Below are 22,758 nucleotides of genomic sequence, written 5' to 3'. Positions count from 1 at the left end.
ATATAATCGATCATGAATATGAAGACTGAAGACCATGACTTGTTGAAATGCCTATTTTATTATTATTGTACGAGTTCATTTGTTGAATAAATCAATGGTAGGATAGAGAAACAAATTAAAAAAAAACATTTTATTACTTTTGCCTGTCTTTTTACTGATATATTAATAAGTTGTTTTAAAAAATGACATAAATCTTGTAGAAAACTTTTTGAAGCATTAGAAAGAGGTTAAAAGGACAAACTCTATTTAATTCCCTGGAAGTTAGCACAACATTTTAAACAATAGAACAAGAATAAGGATGAAAGAGCGATTCGCCCTTTTTGTAGAATATAGATTGACTGATCCAGTAGTATAAAAATCTAGAAAGAAAGGATACACAACCACGTTAAAGGAATAATTTGTTCCCATGCAAAATAAGTAAAGGAAGAAAACACTGCAATATTTTGCATCAGAACTACATTTTTTTCTTTAAACTGTGTCTTATAATATGCAGCTAAAGAGTTCCAATACAAATCAGCACAAAATATATCTTTCTATCGCACAGTTTATAATTCGGTTTAGTTTCCATGATGCTCTCAGATCGGAAATCAAAGAGCTCGGTTCACTTTATGCATACATGTAAATCATCCCTGTAGATATACCAATTTATTAACAAACTCTTTTTGTTCCATTCTAAACTTTGTAAATTAATTCCTTTCCTATTATTCTTCTTTCCTTTAACTCAAGATCTTGAAACACAGATTAGTTTAAGGCAAGAAAAATTATAGGGAATAATAATAATGTAATCACTAAAGGTCATAATAATATTTAATGTATGTTAATCAAAATAGAGCAGTTTCAGTTTTTCAAATATTCACTGAGCCAAAATAAGCCAAAAATGAACTTTTTTCTTTTATTGTTTTCTTTTATTCGCAAAAAATCTATTACACATGTGTTTTATACATGTAGTAATTTTCTTGGAATATTTCTTATGTAGACGCTTTACCTAGCTGCGTTTCAATTGCTTTCTCTAAATTATTGGCCTAGCTTATTTTGTTTGAGGTTCTCTTAATGGAATGCAAGTGTATATTTCTATTTGATACTTGTCAAATGTAGAGGTTTTCCGATTAAAGACGGAAATATGTTTCATCTTTAAACAAATCAACTCCGCTTTAGCTATGTTCATTTCCAATAAGTGCATTCACTTTACAGTAAATATTGAAACATGAGGCTGTTTACGTTGCGGTTTTTCGTGTTTGTGATCAGAGTCGGACATTCAAACACTATTCGTAAATGTAATGGCCAAGGGTGAGTGTCTAAAATTTTTGCTGAAAATTTTTGTTATCTTTCAAGGAATTAAATTTTCGAGGTTAAAATTTGAAAAAGATTCATGGAAATATGTAAGCACTAGCTAATTTTGAAAGAAATGTATATATCTATTTTGTTAAAAAAAATTCTGATTGAACATAAAACACTCTTAAGTTGAAATCAACAAGATGCTTCCTTTTCTGATTTACAATATTGATGTGGCTTCTGGAATTCAGGTATTGCAATAATCTATTGCATTCCCCATGGGTACCAATTGAAAAGACGAAAATGGTAATTTATCTATGATAAACTTGATAATTAAAAAACTTTACAATTGTCAACTTTCCTTACTTATGCAGCAATATACCTTCATCACCTGCATACGGAGTTTATAAATATCAGATGATCCGGTGTGCAAGAGCATACTCTACGTATGAAACATTTCTAAATTGAGGTAAATTATTGACGAACAAGTTGATGAAACAAGAATATCAGCAGTCTTGTTTAAAGTCTAGTAAGTTCAAATGTCGATGCAGTGACCTTGTAAGAAAATACAATCTATTTTTGAATCAAATGCTGATTGGCATTTTCTGTACTAATTTATAGTCCTCTATACACTGAATTGAGCATGATTTTCCGTTATTTCCCGATCATGACAAGAAACACATGCGGGTGTGAATAGTCGGCAAGTAATGGTTATTCCTTCATTGCACTTGATCCCACTACTGATCTTTTGAGATACAGTTTATTCTGGGTTCCATTTAAATTATTCTGTTCTTTATTTGTGAAAATAAATTGAATTAAACGTTTCTTAAAGAAAATAAAATATACGAGGGCTGTCCATGAATAAGGTGGTCAAAAAAATGAAAAAAAAAAGTCTTTAGAGGATTAAGTCTTAGTGATTTCAATGAAATATTCTTTTTCAATAAAAACACATGTCCGTAAATTTTTTATTCAATTTCTAATTGTTTTTATGTACATATATGTATTTATACTTCAAAATATGAATATCATTTAATTTAATTGTAAAATAAAGTTTAAATTAATGCGATATCTTTTAACCAGATATTAATATGCTTCATAAATACTGATTGTCCTTAAAGTCGTATTTGTTAATACGCTTTTGTTTTCTATCCTTCGTACCGACTGTGGTTTGTTTTTACTAACTGATCAAACATAGTATGTAGTTATACGTGTTGGTAATTTCTTTTTTTAGTCAGTGAAAAGGTAGTTGCTATCATTATCGTGGAGAGATTTTTAAAAAAATAATTACCTTGCCTTTGAAAACAGCTTCGTCCTTTCTATATTTTCATAAGGTGTTTGAATCTTCCGATTCATTGGATTGTAAAAAAAAAGACAGTGCATACATAGATTGTATTGCGATTTTATCCAGGAAGAGAGCTCTAGGTATATTTGGATCAATATTTATATCTGAATCACTTGTATTACATGAATATAAATGCGTGTTCAAACAATGCACCTTTTACCTGAAATCAAATTCAAGTTCACATGGGCTTTTCTGATGAATATTTTAGTAAGTTTTAATAGAACAACAACAAAATCACGCTCTGAAATTTTGCGATGATGATGAGCGCTGACCTGTCATTAGAATGATAAGAAATGAATTAAGTATAAAGAGGGTGTGGCGAACACTTAAAAATCTATCATTCTGTAGTTTGAACAAATGTTAAAGATAAAACAACCATAAACGGGAAGCGTTTTGATTCAATCCGGTGTCACTCTTATCCGCACATTGCATGGTTTTATGTAAGACCAATCTAAATCATTTTTATAAAAGTATTTCCTTAATTCATTCCATTATTTCCTGAAAAGGATTCACACTAGACTCGGTTTCAGACACCAAAAGAGTAATATTAACAGAATTTTAAAATTATTTTATGCTAGTTATTGAAAATATGATTGATGAGTTTTATTTTACGCCTACTTGCGATGGTCACTTGATATCAGATTAGCTTGACTTTTCATAAAATGGCTTTCTATTGGTTATTTTTATATTTGCAATGTGGGCAAACCAGCCTTTTTTGCCCAATAACTTGGCTAGATTTATCTCTGTTTAGGAGGGAAATTGGATAATAGTGATTAATCTTTTGGTACATGTCAAATAAAGAATTTTTTAATTAAAGACGGATATCATTTTGACCTGTAAATATGTACAACAGAGTTTCAGCAATATGTTCAATCCAATATATGATATCATTTCCAAGAAAGTTTCAACCAGGAGACTGTGTGTAATATATTGTTTAATTTTTGCAACTGAAAATTGTCATTCAAATACGTTTCGTAGATGCAATGGCCAAGGGTGAGTCTCTCAGATGTTCAAAGGACTTCTTTTGTTTCGCAAATATATCTTTATTTCTAATTTTTAATTATTGCAGTTTTTGTGTGATGATCAAAGTTTTAGCAGATAGATTTTGAGAGAAAAAATTAGAGAAATATGATATATGCACTAAATTAATATTTTTGATAGGTCTTTACTTATTATTATGTCGCCCCGAACAAAGTCGGGGGCGATATATTGCGATTGTACGTATATTGCGATTGTACGCATGTTTTTGTTTACGGGCTGTTTCTCCGACATGGCTTGGACTATCTTCTTGAAACTTTCCTCAAAGGACGATCACTGGTTGTAGTTGTGTTGTGTGGTCATTCAGTTTCAAAATTGCTACCGTTGGCATGGAAACCTGCAAAAAAGTGACGGCTTTTGTCCGAGAGTCTTCTCTCTTGTCCCTTGGACGTTCGTCATCAAACTTTATTGTTTTAATGATTAGTATCTGTAATTGTGCGTGTTGTTGCATTTAAAAGTTGCATATTGTCCATAGTTGCTATGGAAACAGGGGAAAAGTGAAAATTCTTTAACTTTGATTTTTGAATTAAAGTACTGAAAGGACTGATACGAGTTGATGGTTGCCCAAGCTTAGCTAATGGGTATTGTTTTAGCAATGAAAAAATTAAAGTTTTGTCCAGTTCGGGGCGACATACGCTATTGCTTGCAAACTTTCTAGTTTTTAATCACTTTTAATTCTTCCTTATTACCTTTTCCACTTTATACAGTTTATATACCCTCTCAACTATTCAAACTTTGTGATTTTGAGCAGTTTTCAAGACTCATTCGAAAGACCCAACACCTTCAGTTAAAATTTCTAAGTTCAAAGGAAGCTGTCCTTTGTTGCTTTTATCGATTTGGTCAGCCGCAGCCTGGGTTTGAACAAATGACCTTCTTTTTACAAAGCGAAATCACTACTAATTGAGCTACTATGACGGTCACAGCTGTTGTATAATCAACAAGTTTAAAATTCCACTTCTTCTCAATAACTTTCTCTGCTTTTTTAGTGTAATTCGATTCTGTGAATTATTGTATTTGACAGCTCAATACACATTTTTATGTTTTAATCAACAGATTTTCATTGGGATTATCTTATGATAATTGTTCCAATCTTGGCCCTACGTTATGTCACCTCATCAATTATTTAGTTTGCAGAACAACTATTGTGTCATTGTTGCAACTGCTATTACTTGGTCAACATACTAATACCAACTTTAATAATCCTTTTCAGCAACGGTATACGAAACACTGGGCAACTGTTCCCCCAACGTAATGCTCCTAAATAATCTATATGCGTATTCAACAATGCATTTCTAGGGTCTATTTATTGCCAATATACTTCCTTCCTTCCACTTAGATAAAGAATGCACATGCCAGCCTTTGGTCCATGTATAGGTACCAGATTAATCAAATATTCTTTTTACGGATGCTTTACAAGCACTGGGCAAAGATTGGCCAACAGCAGAAACTTTTCAAAGGAATATTTTGAATAGAAGTTGGCTAATGTTGGACTAACGTTTGGCCAAGTTCGAATCCTAATATGGTCATGTACTAAATAGAAGATTGACCACGTAATTTTTGTTTAATCTTAGACGAAGTTTGTCTACTCAACACCGACCATTCGCCAAGCACAACCATTTACTAACGTTGACCCAACATAGTCTTTCTGTTTTGGATATCTTCTAAGTTTATGCAGGAATAATTTAGCTTTATGATACAGTTTCATGTTTGTATGTACATTGTATAGAGGCTGTTGTGACGGGTACCAGTTCTCTGCAGAGATCAATGATTGCATAAGTACGTATATTTTGACTATATAGTTTTTAAAATTAGTTTCAAAGTAAGTGCAAGTGTTGCATTCATTTATTTCAATTTCATCAGTTCTAGTGTTCAAATCTAAGCAAAATATATTGTGTTGTGTTAACCAAGCATTTTTTTCATCACAGAGTGTGCTGACGGTTATATAGGACCTAATTGCGTGGTTCCTTGTCCATTCCCTGCATACGGATTCCTTTGTCAAAAGGAATGTGAATGTACTGAATATTACTGCAATGTGACAACTGGATGTCCTTTAGATTGTACAAAGTTCAGAGACTGTTCATTTTTTACAACAGGTAAATGGTTGAAAGTCTTTGGACAACCTACATTTCAATGTTATCCAAGTGGTATACAGTACTGAGAATTCATTTTGATACAAAAATCGGCATTAGCCTATATTAATTAAATCAGTGTCCAGCAAGCACAAAAGAAATGGATTGTCAGATTCAGCATTACCATTGAATGCTGAATTTTAATAACTTTTTTCGATTTCTGCTAGCTTGTTGATAATTCCGGTTGCACAACTTTCATTGATCTTGTTTTGAAAAAGCAATGATTTAGCATCAGAATAAAGATAGGATTATTAGTATCAAATCAACAAGGACATCACGCATTTAAATCAGGAAATAAGATTTAATTTCAATACGATTAGCTGTATAAAAAATTGTTCTCTGTTCAGTATCTACTCCTGAATGTATGTTGAGGACAGATTATACTGTAAACCAACTTTTATTCGCGTGCGAGAAATTTTCGCGAGGTTCGCGAGAGCTTCGTCATCGCGAATTTTTCTCGCCGCGAACGGGTCCTTAAAGTCTCTTTTTCTATTAAAACAATTTCAAAAAAGGCTTGGTCGCGAAAATTAATCGTCGCGAACTACTTAACTCCCGGTAAATCGCGAAATAAAGTCGTCGCGAATAAAAGTTGGTTTACAGTACAAACAAAAATGGATGACTGGATTGTTATATATTTTGGTTATAAATGATGCAAATAATAGATCTAATCTGTTTTTCCCACTTAATTATTAGATCATGCTTTAGATTGAATTAATTCTCTTTATATCGTCAATAATAGAAATTAATGATATAAATAAAGATCTACATAATAATATTTGTTTTTAACATACTTTCCTTTATAATTAATCGTGTAACACCAAGGGAGAGATGGGATTGTTTACAAGTTTGACCACTCAGGGAACCTTTACCTTTCTTTATAATTTGTAGTATGTTGATTATGATAATTTTGAGATTATGAACTTAAGATGTAAATCTTTTAGGTAAGGCTAGTTCATCTCCAAACGACTCAAGTAGAACATACATTTTTCGATCACTGGGGCAGGAAACAGAGATGGACAAGAAAGTTTTTGAATCAGGAAAGGATGGATTTTATTTGCCATATTATGGATTCATCATCATGCTTGCTCTGATACCATTAATTGGACTATTACTATTTCTTTTAAAACGACTTTGCAATCAACTGAAAGAAAGATCACCTGATTACTTAGATATCCAGGTTCCATTTTCGACAGAACATTATCAAGGAATAACTATTATAAGCGGGTTACAAAACGAAGTAGAAATGAATGCAGAAATAAATCAATATGATGACTTGTCCAATCCACAGGCGATGACCTAAACGCTTAATTGTGAAATAAGACTTTAAATAGTGAGAGTCACAGTAAATGTACATGTAGAGCGATTTTGTACTTTGCAGATTTTCTGTTTTAAATCTTCAAGAAGATTATGAAAATTAAGCTAGTCCAATAAAGTTCTACGAAAACTTAAAAAATGGAAAATACTTCTGGGTACTGTGGAACTATTGAAACACGTACATGTACTTGTAAAATCACTGAATTATTAAAACAATTATTTTTGAAATGTTATGCTATTGCTTATTGACATGCATAAAGTGTGGACAAATATTATACATTTAGAGTTTATATAAGTTTTTTTTTTTTAGAAATTTTGAATAACACAAAACAAGTATGGGTTTTTACTTTCGTTCTTCCTCGATTCTTATATATGAGTATGACTGATAAAGTTACAAAGGCACACACAGAGAGGTCCAGCATTTGAGTATATACTATTTATGGAAATCATTGCTCGGTTCCCTCGTGATTGACAAGAGGAATTGGAATATACATGTACACATCTCCGAATAAGACAAATAAAAACACCTATGCATTTAAGCCATTACATTGTGTGTGATATGAGGAGCAACAAAGAAGTAGTACATGCATTATGTGCGTCACGAATAAAAGGGAACACTTTCCAGTCCTAATATATTTAAAGTAGAATATCAACGAATATCTCTAGTTAGAGTACTTTAACAAAACATATGCTGGGAAGCTCCAAGTGTAGATGTTTGTAACGATAAAGGAATATCTTTAAAGCATAAAAATGAGAAGGCACTTCAATTATCAATACATTCTTGTTTTTTTATAAGTTTCTTGTCGAAAACGAGGAAGAATACTTTAAAGAGCTGAATACTAGTACATCAAAATAATAATTTCAGAAAACAGCTAATTTATATTTATCTAAGATATTTGAGGGAATTTTTTAAATATTTGCTTATGGTATCACATCAAAGTCATCTGATAACAGCTATATATATATGATGCAATATTTCATTCGGAAGGAAAGATCTATTATATCAAATCTTATTAAATCATTTGAAAGTGATATAATTGTAATGTAAATGGTATCTTCCTGCTTTTATATATTAATTTTTTCAATCGCATTAAAAAAATATTCCTAAAAGAGTTTTGTACTTTTTAAAATCTTTACTCAAAATAGAAGGATTCGAGGACGTGAGTGAGGTAAACATACATGTAATTACTTATTTTAGAATAAATGGTACTAGACTCAGCGATTAAATATAGTGAATGTAGTACTTAATCAATGCATAATACCCTTAAAATCCTGATTATTCTGCTTTCTTCCTGTATAGTAACAATCGTTTCTTCGAATTTTATAGTAATGAGTAATATTGAAAAAAATCATCATTTTTTTTTCCAACAAATGTAATTCAATGAAAACATTTTTGAAGTATGACTATTAATGATAATATATTATAAATAATACTTTTTTTTTACAAAGTAAGTATCATAAAAACATTCTTTTCATAGAATGAAATATATGGAGATAACAAACAGAAAACGAAGAGTATTCAAACTCAAAAGTACATTAAACAATACAAAAAAGAAGCAGCACAAACACATACTCCCGAAAAATCAGGAGTGGGATCAAGTACCATGGAGAAATGAGCATCCCCTGCTGACCCGTGACTCCGCCGTGGTAACGGGAAAATCTATCATCTATTTGGCAGTGTGTTATTTTTGACGACATAGCGGATTTCTTCTTTAGATCAGCAACAGTGTTAGAGCGTCTTATCTCTTACGACAACCTTACTTCCTGTTAAAATGTTTAGATTAGATTATATACAGATCGTTTTCTCACCAATTGTCTTCTTCTGCAGCTGATACAGTCTCAATCCTTCAAAATCCATCAGTGCTAAGTACACACATATTCTTGGCTAGTTTTTGACATACCTTCTTAATCCATCACCTATACATTTACTCTTTTTATTGAGATTTAATGGAGTTCAACAAAATTTTGTCTTTCACTGCTTTTACTTGACGTTCTACGACGTCTTTCTGCCATTTTTCAATTACTGTTTTCATTCTACATTGATTTTTTTTCATGGAAACAATACATGGAACGATAAATCAATTCTTAAACTGAATGCCTATGATTTTTTTTCCGTTTACGGAAGATATGTTCGCAGAATTAATTTAGATAACTGATTTAAATTAAAAAAAACATCTTTGCGATCCATTTTTCATTCATATAAAACCCTGAATACAGTGTAAGTTTTAAATGAATTTCGACTTTTTTAAAACATTTTTCATATGCGCATATATTTGAGTTTATTTTTGAAACATTTTTTGTCAAATAATGCTATGATATGAAGCTAAATAAAGAAAATGTTGAAAGGTTTTTTTCTAATTATAATGCTGTCATGTGATGATTATTTGGTTGATGCAAATGACGTTGTTTTGGCTGAACTCGTAACACATTTTCTTTTCATCCAGCAAGGAACATGTTTAAAAAATATTTATATCTGAAAACATAACCCTCCAATATTGTAATAAACATTGCATTAGCATACTTATTTTGTATTCATATTAAGCAGAATATGTTGAAAATCATTAACATGAAAGGAAGAGAATATTTGCTGTGTCCTTCAACTCGACATTAGGATATATTGACAATATGATGTGAACGTCATTTTTATGTCGACATGATACGAGGGGCGTTCAATAAATAATGTCATCAGCTCCATGACATGCAACATAGAAATCATATGACATTAAACTTGTCTTTTTCTAATTATTGAATCTTTAATGAATTGATAACAGTTGATGTGACCACTTTTCATCGCATAATTTTATTGTGGGAAGCTGGAAAACAAGGGCAACTCAAGACACTGCGTTAGAAATGAATGGTCAAGAAACAGTAAATTAGAGTAAAATTGAACGCGTCATTAGAGTTGCTGTAAAACTTGTTAATTTCCCAACAATATATTAACTGAAATATGTGAAATTTACAGCAACTTATGTCCGTTTCATACACACATGAACAGGTGAATTTCAATTAACAAAAATTATATAATGGTCATCAAAAATGGGTATCCTCCTTGTCAAAAAGGACTTACAACAACCAATGTATATTAGCGATAATTCAACGAATTATCACAGATTTATGTTTTATTGACTTTAAGTTACATAGCAAATTTGATAGACATCATATCGGGGGTAGTTTACACTGTTTTAAAGAAACATTTGATTGTACAAAATTTAAATGCTCAAGTGTCACCCTATATATATTTATAAATATGAGTGAAAACGAGAGCGTGTAGAAAATCTAAACCATTAGTTTTAAAAAAATCAAAAATTGTTCTTATCCACGTTTTTCTGAAATTCAAACAGATCATGAAACTTGAATCCATTTTGCGTTGAACCCTCAGACCAAATTTAGAATAAGAAGTCCTTGACAAAACGGCAAAGGCCTAAGAAGAACAAAAATTTGCAAGAACACAAAAAAAGTTTTGTACGCTATTTTCTTAAATATTAGCGGTCTTGTTGTTCAAATACATATATAGGGAGGTAGTCCAATTTCTGGAGGAGTCTAGTAAGCAAAATATTTGCCAAAAAATTGAAAGGTTTATGAGAGAAAGGAAACAGAATGAAGAATTCACTACATTAAATGTCTTCCTGACAGCGTCCAAACCCCCAGGCCATGAAGAGTAAAGGAGTTTTGGGGTAAACAGAGAGTTAATGTTTTGTCACATCAACAATATTCACCAGATCTTTCAATCTTTGACTTGTTTCATTTCCCAAACTTAGGAAAACACCTTTCAGAAATAAAAAAAAAAAAAAACAAGCACAGTAAATCATAGGATCTGCCATTTCCAGTATACGAGGGGTCATACTCAAAACTGTGTTCTAAAAACAATTAGAAATTGATTAAAAATGTTACGGACATGTCTTTCAATTAAAAGAGAATATTTTAGTTAAATCATTAAGACAAAATCATGGAAAAGCGATTTTTGTTTCTCTCCGAGCCCTGATGACATTATTTATTGAACGCCCCTCGTATATCCTGTTGAGCTTAAGATAAAAGACACTACAGAGTCTGACAAATATTTTAAAATTGGGTTATTTTATAAGAAAAAGGCGTCTAATCTAACAGCAATCTTTATGATAAACTTGATCACTCTAACTTCTTAGTCGTCATCTTTCCTTACTTATGCAGGAATACACCCTAAGGCTTATAATCTGTATACGGTGCTTATATTTCTCAGTTGATTTGACACGCAAGAGCATGATCTATATATAGACAAATTCTAAAAGGAAGTGTGTTATTGACCAACAAATTGTTGAAACAAGAATACCATAAGTTTCGTTTAAAGTCATCATTTCATAAGTTCCATTGTCGATACAATGAATTTGTTAGCGAATATACAATATTACAATATGTCAAATACTGACTGCCCTTTTCCTACTAATTGTTAGGCTTTTATATATACATTGAGTTGTTTATTTCCACATATTTCATACTTCCATGAGCAGATAATGCATTAAGAACTAAAGATAAAATAGCATGTGTCATTTAGATCTTTTATTATTGATGAACAGTTATCTAAATGTGTGTCTTTTGCTCTATTTAATCGTTTTCCCTTTAATTTGCTTATCTCCGTTTCATAATCAACAGGCTGTTCTTATCTTTAAATCGTTAATTGTATTGTGCTGTACTTACATGTACTTTGAAGAAGTGCTTTTATATATAGTTTTTTTAGAACACTCTTGAAACTTATTGATTGATTGATTGTATACTGTTTAACGCAGAGTCGGCAATTTTCCAGCCATGTTTCGGCTGTGAAACTTAATTATTGAGGTTTTGAACACAACGCTAATCTCTACCCATACCTTAATACTGAATACAGTTTACATGTATATACCATATTTAAGGACAGATGATAAAAACTTTTTTAAAAAATTTTGAAAATAGCAACTTGGGTCATGTTTTAATGAATGAAATAAATAGGTTTCACCGTATAGTTTTTAATTTTTTATTCAAAACTGTACAAAAATAGAATTTGATGTGAAAAATATTTGTATAGAATAATAAGGATGGTTTCAGAAGGGTAGGATTTAGAACGTCACAGAAAGTTTACATATTTTTTTCTATTCTAGAAATTTATTATTTTCATCATTTGCAATGAAATAAAGTCAAAAAAATATATACCAATTCAGGCATCCATTTTTATTTTTATCATCTGTCCTTAATTACTGCTTGTAAGTACTTATGCTTAAATACATGCCCCGTCAGCATTTAGTTTACAGAAATCAAAAGAGAAAAAGTAACCTTTAGTGAGCGCTCCGATTAAAGTTCATTTATGTCTTCATAATGAGTTTTATACCTTTCCTCGTGGCTCTTTTTGGCAATACTCTCTTTTTGAGTAAATGAACACAGCAAACAAAATAACAAAAATAACCAATACGCTTGATAACACCCCTATTCCCGTTTGCCTAGATATATTTTTATCTTTGTTTTCATGATTACCATGTGTTAATAAATCAGTGCTATGAAAGCTATTCTGTTGTACTGGATGAAGAGTTGAAAGAGCATCCACACCAATATGATCCGTTATTACTAGCACTTCCGTCTCAGTTTCAGTTCTTCGTCCTAAAGAAAAGATAAACCCGGGTACATTATCTAAATTCTTGGAGTAATTATAGATATTTGTCGTGAGTCCTCATCAAATTAACAATTCTTGAAAGATTTAAGGGGGCGACTGGGTTTTATTGTGTGAAAACTTTAAAAGCAAAACTCTTCATTTTCATACAATATATAACTTACATTAACTTCAGTGTTTATGCAAAGTTTGAGGGAAATCTACAGTCAAGGTATTTTTGAGATACCGTCTCAAAATACAGGTAATTTTACCGTAGGAATGTATAGGAAAATGTCTATTTTAGCACTTTAAAGCTTATATACAAATACTACAATAGACTTTTTGTTGAAACTACATGTATAATATTTGATGCGTAATACTATATTAAACAATATATGTACATTGTAAGATACATAGTTTTAAAATCATATCGCCATGTTCATTGTTGTTACCAGAGGGGACATCTCAAAATGCCAAACAGTTAAGAAAGTTTCCTGTTTTTATAGAGTACTACAAAATATAACGGCCACAAAGGATTCATATGAAGACGTAATGGAGATATTCTGATTTTTTTTATGTTTTAAAGTTCAAGAGAGATTGCTTATTACTTTTTCTTTAATGACATATTACCACATTTTTTAATAACCTCAGTTTATCATAACGTCAAAAAAAAAAAACACACTGTAACGACGTCAACCTACCTATCAATTGCAAAATTGGTAAAAAAAAAAATCAGTAATATAAATTTGTAATTATATTTCTATACCTTTTATTTCTTATTTTTTTTAAATTCTAATATCTAAGGAGAAAAGTTGCTTTAAAACAGTAAATAAGCTTCATTGCACTATAATGCGCGAAATATTGCGCAATTGAAACCACAGTCAGTCCCCGTAAATAAATAATAAATATACTCTTAAGCTGACTGCAAATCCGGAAAACATAGAAGAAAAAAGTACAGAATACAATATAATGAAACTGAAACTGAATTGTCACTATCATAAAAAATTGAACAAAACTGTTGTTGTACTGTATATACATCCGGTAGCAGCATCACATTCCTCTTCAGCACAGCTACAAGTGAGCTGACAAACTTTACCATATCCAGGGAACGGGCAACGTACAGAACAATTCGGTCCAGAGTATCCTTCCGCACAATCTAACATATAGAAGAAGAAGGTCGTATACATATTAATCATAAGGCTTTAATTCTTGCACTTCCTCTTTCTCTTTAACATACCATGCTTTTACGGTTTAAGTACTAGCGGTATTGTCGGCTTTCAATTAGTATTCAACATGTATTAACTTTTAGGTCATATTTGATCAGAACTGGTATTTTCTATTAACCTGAGGGTATTGTAGGAAATTCCAGTTAGTATTTTATTTTCAGATCTCATAATTTTATGCACTCTTTAATGTGTATTTGCTTTAGAAAGAAATTTTCCTTTCTGTTTTCATACAGCATCTTTGAGAGAACCCATATGATTGTGTTTAAATTATATAAAGCTAAAGAAAGTTAGAGTAATGTCTAATATGTGTGTCTTACCTACACAAGTATTGGTTACCATATCATAAATTTCCCCGAATAAACATTGAGAAACTCTGAAAGATGAAAAACATACAATGTAGGAATACACAGAGACATTAAACAATATAATGTATCAAAATTATTTCTGACTTCAACTTACAAAAAGCTTGTTATGCAAGACACACTAAAGAAAAACATAAATGATAAAGCATTCCATCTTCTCATTATATTGTTTGCAAATACTGACAACGTAATTAATTACAAAAGAATCAATAAAATCTGCAGCATGTTAGTATGATTACATTTGAATGTCAAGCGTTTATTCAGATCGCGTGACTGCAATCCATTATTTCCTTCTTCGCTCAAAAATATAAACAATTACAGTTAAAACAAAATTAAGCATGTTTTGTTTACAATTTATAAGTTAGCGTACTTATGATTTTGTTAAATATCCTGCTAGATGTGCATATTTCTTTAAATCTGAATTAGTTTTTATTTGAGAAAAAGTCACAAATAAACAGATCTTTTTTAAGAATTTTTTTTTCTGGGTTAAGAACGAAAGTTATTCTTCAAACAAATTGACTGCAACATTTAAATGGGTTTATCAGTGTGCCTATTTTGGTAGCCGCGTAGTATCAGAGGAGATAGGCCACTTTTTTTCAGGGATAACTTTTTCCTATAAGGAAAGTTATTGAAAGCCTCATTCTCCCCAACCACACACTTTCTGAGTCACTCAGGTGAACTACATGTATTGTTATCCGTTTTCATACGTTGTCGTGGATCGTGTGTCATGTGTCAACATTTGAACTTTTTCAGTTTTTTCTCTGAAACAACTGAACCAATTTCAACCAAATTTGGTACATAGCATCTATAGGTGAAGGGGAAGAAACTTTTGCATCTTATGGTCTCCGCCCCCTTGGGCCTCAGGGGTGCGACCGAAACGAACAAATTTAATTAAATCTTTGAAAATCTTTTTCTTTACTCCTGGACATCAAGCAGCCAAACTGTTGGCATGAATGTAATAATTATTGAGTCCTCTCATTTACTCTACCAAAATTGTGAAATTCATAGCCCCGGGTCAGGGGTTCTAGTGCTAGGTCGGAGCTACATAGATTATATAGTAAAAATGCATTATTTCTTTAGAGTCGTCTTCTCTGCTCCTGGGTATTTTTAAAATAACCTAACTTAGTAAATAGTTATGAAGAGCAAGAGTGCCTCTTCCAAAATTGTGCATTTTATTGCCTCAGGGCCATGGGTTCTAGTGCTTGGACGGAGCTCTATTGACTATATATTGAAACTGCATTATTTCTTTGAATATCCTCTTTACCGTTCCAATATATCAAATAAACAAACTAAGTACATATTTGTAATGAGCAATTGTGTCTCTTCCAAAATTATGAATTTTATGGCCCCAGGGTCAGGGATTCTGGTGTTAGAACGGGGTCTATTGATGATCTAGTGAAAATGCGTTAAATCTTTGAAAATCTTCTCTGCTTTTGGAAATTAAATTAACAAACTACATGTAAGCGCATAGTTATTTTGAGCAAGAGAGCCTTTCTTCAAAATTTTGAATTTCATTGCCCCAGGGTTAGGATTGTTGTGTAAGGAATGGGCTCTATTGATTATAAAGTGAAAATGCATTAAATCTTTGAAAATCTTCTTCTCTGCACTGGGTATTAAATAAACTGACGTAGTTTATGGTTATAATGAGTGTCTCAACCAAAATTGTAAATTTCATGACCCCTGGGTCACGGGTTTTGCCATTTGGTGTTAGGGTGGGGCTCTATTGATTATATAGTTAATGTACATTAATTCTTTGAAAGTTTTTCCTTTGCTCCTTGGTATTATTCCAAAGGATCTAGGTTTATATATTGATGACGATGAAAGGTGCATATAGCCAAATAGTTAATTCCATGCCCCCTGAGTCATGGGTATTAGGTGGGGGTACATAGTCTGAAAATGAATTAATGCTTTTGAAATCTGCTCCTTGGTATTAATCAACCATTTGTGATAATTTTTTTTATTTTGAAAAATGTGGCCCCAGGGTCAGTGGTTCCTGTGGCGTGGGGTGCACTACTGTTTATAAAGTAGAAGTGCATTTTCTCTTTGTTACTCTGATTTACCTCTGGGTATTAAGTAACTAGAGTAAGCATGCTATAATTATGATAAGTAATGATGCCTCTTTCAAAATTGTGAATTGCATGGCCTCTGGTTTAATACACGAACTAAATTCAATTATTGGAAAGTTGTTACATGATGCCCATGGGCCTCTTGTTTATTGAGATAATATCAAAAGCTATTTTTTTCCTATTTTCGGAAGTATTTCAAAGGGTTTTGTATGGTAAAAAGTTCTAGGTCAATATAAGGTTGTCTACAACAATTTGTTTGTACATATTTTTTCAAGCAAAATACCAATCCTCTATGCTCTCTAATTAAGTACATTAATTGACGAAAAGTATGATTTTCTGGAATATATTACCTCATATGACGTTAATCATTGAGACCTGTAGGAGGATCTAAGGACGGATAATACAAACGTTTTAAGAGACTTAATAACATCTTACAGGCTTAAAAAGTTTGATAATTCTTTGAAATTTTTCTTCTAGTCTTGGAAAATGAAATAGATTTGAAAAATATAAGTTAATACTTCAATAAAATAGTAAATATGAAGAAAAAAAATCATATTGATGTAAGGTTTACAGATGAAAGGGAATTTCAGAATATGTTAGCTTTGTGCTAAAAGTGTAATATAAACTTTACAAAAATATACCAAGCCAGTAAATTTTATGAAGAAACGCAAAATTAAAAAAAAAATAACATAGGCTAATTTTTTTTATACCATTTTTGCTTTCCTCATAAAATTTACCTGACTTGGTGAATTTTTTAAAGGATTATATTACATTTTCATCGCAAGCTTTCACATTCTGAAATTTATTTTTATGTGTAAACCTTACTCAGTGTAATTTATCAATATTTTTTATTTCATTGAAGAGCGTGAGATTTTTTTTATATTGTATGACCCTTTTAGATAGGAGATAGGACAGCGCCCTAAATGATCTTAGTTGTTGTAGGTTTGTTATAGGGTTCAACAAAAACGTGTGTTGTTAACAGCTGGTCTGTGACGTTCTTCGGCATCTTTATTTTCTGTTGCAATGAAAAATGTTCCTTTTCTTAATTGATTTCTTTTCAAGCAACAAAGTTTTAAGTAATGAATTGGAATGTGGAACATTTAAACAATTTCTAAAATGAATTTAACTGAAATTCTCTAGAAATTGTAACTCTTTGGATACATCTGGATGCGGAAAATGTTATCATTAAATGGGTCTCCTTTATACATGATATTTTTCAACTGTTTTAAAAATAGCAATTCCTAGTTCATTGAAATTTATAATAACTATGATTAGAGAACATGTAATTATCATACATCTCATTATGATAACTGATTTAGAACACACCATCTCTTTTAAAAATGGCACACGTTTAATGTAAATTACTAGAATGACAAGATTTCCAAAAATCAACAAAGATCAAGCATATGCACTTCATCAGATAATCAAATAATATATAGCATGTATTTATACTTTCTTAAAAGTACTGAAGTTGGTAGTGCATGTTACCTTAATTATATCATAACATATATTATATATTACTTACATAATTTTAATGTTTAATTAGTCTATTTCGGTAGTACGAATAAAAACAGCAGAATCGCACATATGTTTACTGCAAAGAATACACTTTGAAGTTCTCTTCAGAATCTATGTGTTCGTCTTGTCGAAAATAGTTTGTATTCAATAGCAAAGAAGTCATTCTTATATCCAGTATATATGGCCTTAAATGAGTGATAATTGCATTTTTACACTCTATATACAGTTTTATGGTGCTCTACTGCATGTATTTAGTTTTATTAGAACACTTATTAAACTTATTGAGGTTTTGAACACAAAACAACACAATCTAGCTGTCAAAAATAAGAAATCTCTTTTCATTCGTAAATACGGAATGGAGTATATTTACCACATTTAAATACTGCTTGTAAGTACTAATGCTTAAGTGCATACCCTGTCAGGCGTCAGCTTACAGAAACTAAGCAAGAAAAAGTTACTAGTAACCCTATCAAGCGCTCTGATTAAGAATTAAAGTTCATTTATGTCTTCATAATGAGTTTCATACCCTTCCTCGTGGCTCTTTTGGCAATACTTTCTTTTTGAAAAAATGAACACACCAAACAAAATAGCAAGAATAACCAGTACACTTGATAACACCCCTATTCCTATTTCCCTAGATATATTTTTATGTTCGTTTTCTTGATTACCATTTGTTAATAAATCAGTGCTTTGAAAACTATTCAGCTGTGATGGATGAAGAGTTGAAAGAACATCCACACCAATATGATCCGTTATTTCATATATTTTCGTCTCAGTTTCGGTTTTTCGTCCTAGAGAAAAAATTAACCCAGACACAATATCTTAATCCTAGGAGTTTTTACATATATATATTTCGTGAATCCCCATAAAATTAACAATTCTTGATAGATTTAAATAAATAATAGATATACTCTTAAGCTGACTGAAAATCCGGAAACATTGAAAATCCACAAAAAAGTCTAAAATACCATACACAGATAATGAACTGTCATTGTCATGCTAGAAAATAAACAAAACCAATCGTACTTATACCCATTGTACTGTATATGCATCCGGTAGTAGCATCACATTCCTCTTCAGCACAGCTACAAGTAAGTTGACAAGCTTTACCATATCCAGGGAACGGGCAACGGATAGAACAATTTGGTCCAGAATATCCTTCTGCACATACTAACATATACAAGAATGAGTACGCATGCATAATAATCATTATGAGTCTTTTCTTTCCTCTTTCTTGTTAACATTTTACTTTTACTGTGTTTAAGTATTAGTGGTGTTGTTGACTTTAGTATTCAATTACATGTATTTGATTTTAGGTCTTTTTTTTTTTAGAAGTTCTGTTATTTCTAAAATAACCCGAAGGTATTGTAGCAAATTCCAGTAAGTATTTTTTTTTTCAGAATTCATTATTTGATGCTCTTTTTAATGTGCGATTACTTTTATACGGCATCTTTATAATAACTCATATAATTGTTTTTAGATTATTTAAAGATTAAAACAGGTGGGAGTAATGTCTCATACAAATGACTTACCTACACAAGAATTGGTTGCCATATCATAAATTTCCCCAAATAAACATTGGGAAACTCTGAAAGATGAAAAACATACAATGTAGGCATACATATAGTCATTAAACACCTTTATGTATCATAATACTTTTTTTTAGAATTCTACTTACAAAGAGCTTGTTATGTAAGGCAAACAAAAGACAAACATAAATGATGAAACATTCCACCTTCTCATTATAATGCTTGAAATATTGACAATAAAGATAATGGCAAATAAATCAATAAAACCTGCAGCATGTTATTATGAATAAATTGAACAACAAACGCATATTCCGATCACGTGACTGCAATCTATTATTTCCTGCTAAGCTCAAAATATATAGAAAAAATCACAGTCGTTTAAGCATATTTTGCTTTTTATTTTTAAGTCAGTGTAGTTAATGTATCCTGCTAGATGTACATATGTCTTTAAATTCGTACTGTTATTTTTTTCTACTTGAAATAAAATCACAAAAAGCAGATCTTTTTTTCGGAAGTCATCATTCATATTTAAGAACGATAGTTATACTTTATAAAAATTGCAACATTTTAATAGGTTTATTTGTCTGCCTTAATTTTGATAGGACACTTTTTCAGGCATGACATTTTATTTTAATGACATAGGTACTGAATGCACCCCCAACACACATTTCCTTTTACAACATAATGATATAATGGGACAAAAGTACGTTTGAGAAAGAAGATTTGATCATGAGAAAAAAATGCAATGATAGAATCCTACCATAACAACCAACCTCTCCTTCAAACAAAATCCTCCAAATCCCAAGAAAAAGACATTTTCGAGTTTGTGTAATATTATTTAGTAAGTCTACACTTCTAAATTATCCTCATACCTATGACTTTTCTGACAAACATATCACAGATCAGCGTATTCAAGGGGGATTTCCAAGGTCATATATATTTAACAACTTCGCCCTTCCCCCTTAGATATGCGCATTTTTAAGCTTGAATATACATGGACGATCCATTACAGGTAATTATGACTTGCGAATTGATACTACATTTGCTGATTGATTTTTCATCATTATTTTGATAAACCCTTATATCGGAAAAACACTTTGTTTCTTTTATTGAGGAAATATGAAATTTAATGTTTTCACAGTAACGGAAGTATTTCAATGAGTTTTGTATGGTAAATAATTGAAGGTCAAGTAAAGGTCGTCTAGTAGAATTTGTTTGTACAAGCTATTTTTCATAAACGCAAAATACCAATCCTCGATACCCTCTAATTAAGGACATGCTTATCACATGAAGCAAAGTGAGATATTCTGAAATCTAAATCTTCATATGACGTTCATCATCGAGACATCTAGGAGGTTTAAAGGACAAATGATGCAAACAATTCTTTTTTTTGGGGGGGGGGGGGGGTAACAAGCTTAGAAATTGTGGATATAAATAAGCCTTGAAAATGAAATGGATTTGGAAAATATTACATGTACAGTTGTAGTAAATATTTTAATAAAATAGCGAGTATCGACAAATCATACTCAGTAAAATTTACAGATGAAAACAAATTTCAGAATACATTAGCTCAATGCTAGAAGTGTACTTTATAAACAAAAGTCTACAAAGCCAGTTAAATTTTGTAAGGAAACACAAAATGCAGAAAAAATCATGTAGACTGGTTTTTACCATTTTGCTTTTCCTTAATATAAAATTCAACCGAATTGGTATATTTCTATACTTCAGTCCATTTTATTTTCCAAGACGGGGGAGAAAATATTCAAAGAATTATCTATACTTTTCTAATTAAGTCTCTTCCTAGAAAAAAAAAACATTTGTTTCACTTGTCCTTAAATTAATATATTTTTAACATGGTTTATTTATGGAATATTGATCATATTGAATGTCATTATTTGGACGAACTGCAAGATATACATTAAGAACATAAAATAGATTTTGGAAAACATAAAAAAAGAAAGAAAAAAAAATTAAGCAGATTAAAAAAGTATGCTGAACGGTTAAAGCATAATACCTCGAAAAATATCTTACAACACTGCATTAATGCCAATTTTCTGCTTATATTTTTACTGAAGATGTCATGAAAATGATCTGTTATGTCATGTGTATTTTTTTTTAAAGTTTCATCATCTGAGTTTAGAAAACATCAAATACAATAGAAGAAATAAAGTCATGTCCCTATATGAAAGATTTACGTGCAAGAGAAAAAGGGCATATATCTAATCTAAAGGACAAATAAAAAAATGCAAATGTGATTCTTATTATACAAATTTCCTAACTGGAACGAAACAACAGGCTTTTTTGGTAAAAACAAAAACCGATTCCGGCCTTACAGGTCAGATTGATATTTCTTAATGTACCTGGTATAGAAGTGTGTTTTATATTTTTGGATCCTGAAGACTTCAAATAGCAAATTGAGCTACCAAAATCAATTTTTGGATTATTTATTAGTTTTATTCACATGCAGATATACGTGAACTTCAAAGCTATGTATCGTATCGAAGACAACTCATGGACATACGCAATATACATGTACACGAATTCCACAATGCACCTTTCTCACTGATAATTGTCTCAGACAATCTCAATTTTTAATGATATAACTATCACCTTTTCTTACACAAAGAATCAGCAGTCATTACCAGAAATTTTGAAGTGATATAAAATAATGGAAATGTTTTTTTAATGAACATAAATAAATACTAAGGTACCATTTCCAAAATATGATTCAGAAAAGGTGTGCAGTTTTATTAGGCATCATAAAATTCCAAAAGTTCCTTCAATCATTGAAACTTTTCGATTCAAGTTCAAACTTATAAGTGCATTAATGTCAGCAAAAATAATTACAGCTGTTAATTTGTATTGATTCCTTTCGTCAGAAATTAAACATCGTAATAAAAGAAAACAACAACATCTCTCGATTTATAGGTTGATGTTGATTTCAGTATAATGATAATGGAAAATATTTTTCTGTTTGTTAAGAAAAGTAAGAAAGGTAGACTTGTTTTGGATGTGTAATGAGGTTATCTTTCTTGGCATGGAATTGTGGTGAAGTAGGTCACTTTAATGTGTAGTTCCTTTAATTTCAATAAATACGCGTGATTTAATTTATGTGTTTGTATTTTTTTCAGTAAGTGTATATGAAAAAAACTATACATTAAGAAAACAGACTTATACTAATAACATAATTATTCTTTAATTATATATTGAAGTTTTTTTTTATTCTACAAATTTATTTAACTTATTTTATTTAGTAATTAGTACTGCAAAATAATCTTAAATATCAAAAAATAAAATAAAATAAAAAAATAATTACCTTACATTTTCAATGTAAAACAATGTGTTGATACTTAAGACTATTTTGTCTAAATC

General features: G+C 30.8%; 1 protein-coding gene and 1 long non-coding RNA gene across 4 annotated transcripts in view; one reads left to right on the top strand and one right to left on the bottom strand.

The window, feature by feature from the left end:
- The first annotated feature begins 5,594 nt into the window (after positions 1-5,594).
- LOC134256906 (uncharacterized) lies at positions 5,595-7,319 on the top strand. Its single transcript, XR_009989813.1, has 2 exons — positions 5,595-5,745; positions 6,723-7,319. It is a non-coding gene; the product is annotated as an uncharacterized LOC134256906 (long non-coding RNA).
- A 6,164-nt stretch (positions 7,320-13,483) lies between these two features.
- Positions 13,484-22,758, bottom strand: part of LOC134256901 (multiple epidermal growth factor-like domains protein 10) — a 33,367-nt gene continuing 24,092 nt past the window's right edge. The window contains exons 2-7 of one of the 3 annotated variants that reach the window (XM_062739583.1): positions 19,536-19,592; positions 19,390-19,445; positions 18,884-19,027; positions 18,526-18,648; positions 14,229-14,284; positions 13,484-13,841 (exon numbers count right to left, since the gene is read on the bottom strand). In XM_062739583.1, the coding sequence (XP_062595567.1) occupies positions 14,244-14,284; positions 18,526-18,648; positions 18,884-19,027; positions 19,390-19,445; positions 19,536-19,592 (421 nt within the window). In that variant the 3' untranslated portion in view covers positions 13,484-13,841; positions 14,229-14,243. Of the gene's footprint in view, positions 13,842-14,228; positions 14,285-17,694; positions 18,649-18,883; positions 19,028-19,389; positions 19,446-19,535; positions 19,593-22,758 lie in introns of those variants that run through there. The other 2 variants (XM_062739581.1, XM_062739582.1) reach the window with 2 other exon arrangements.

Source organism: Saccostrea cucullata, unplaced genomic scaffold (genome assembly GCF_032062105.1).
Source record: "Saccostrea cucullata isolate Sc308-1 unplaced genomic scaffold, CSIRO_AGI_Scuc_v1 ctg2416, whole genome shotgun sequence".
Lineage (NCBI taxonomy): Eukaryota > Metazoa > Mollusca > Bivalvia > Ostreida > Ostreidae > Saccostrea > Saccostrea cuccullata.
This window is presented reverse-complemented; position numbering and strand designations above follow the sequence as displayed.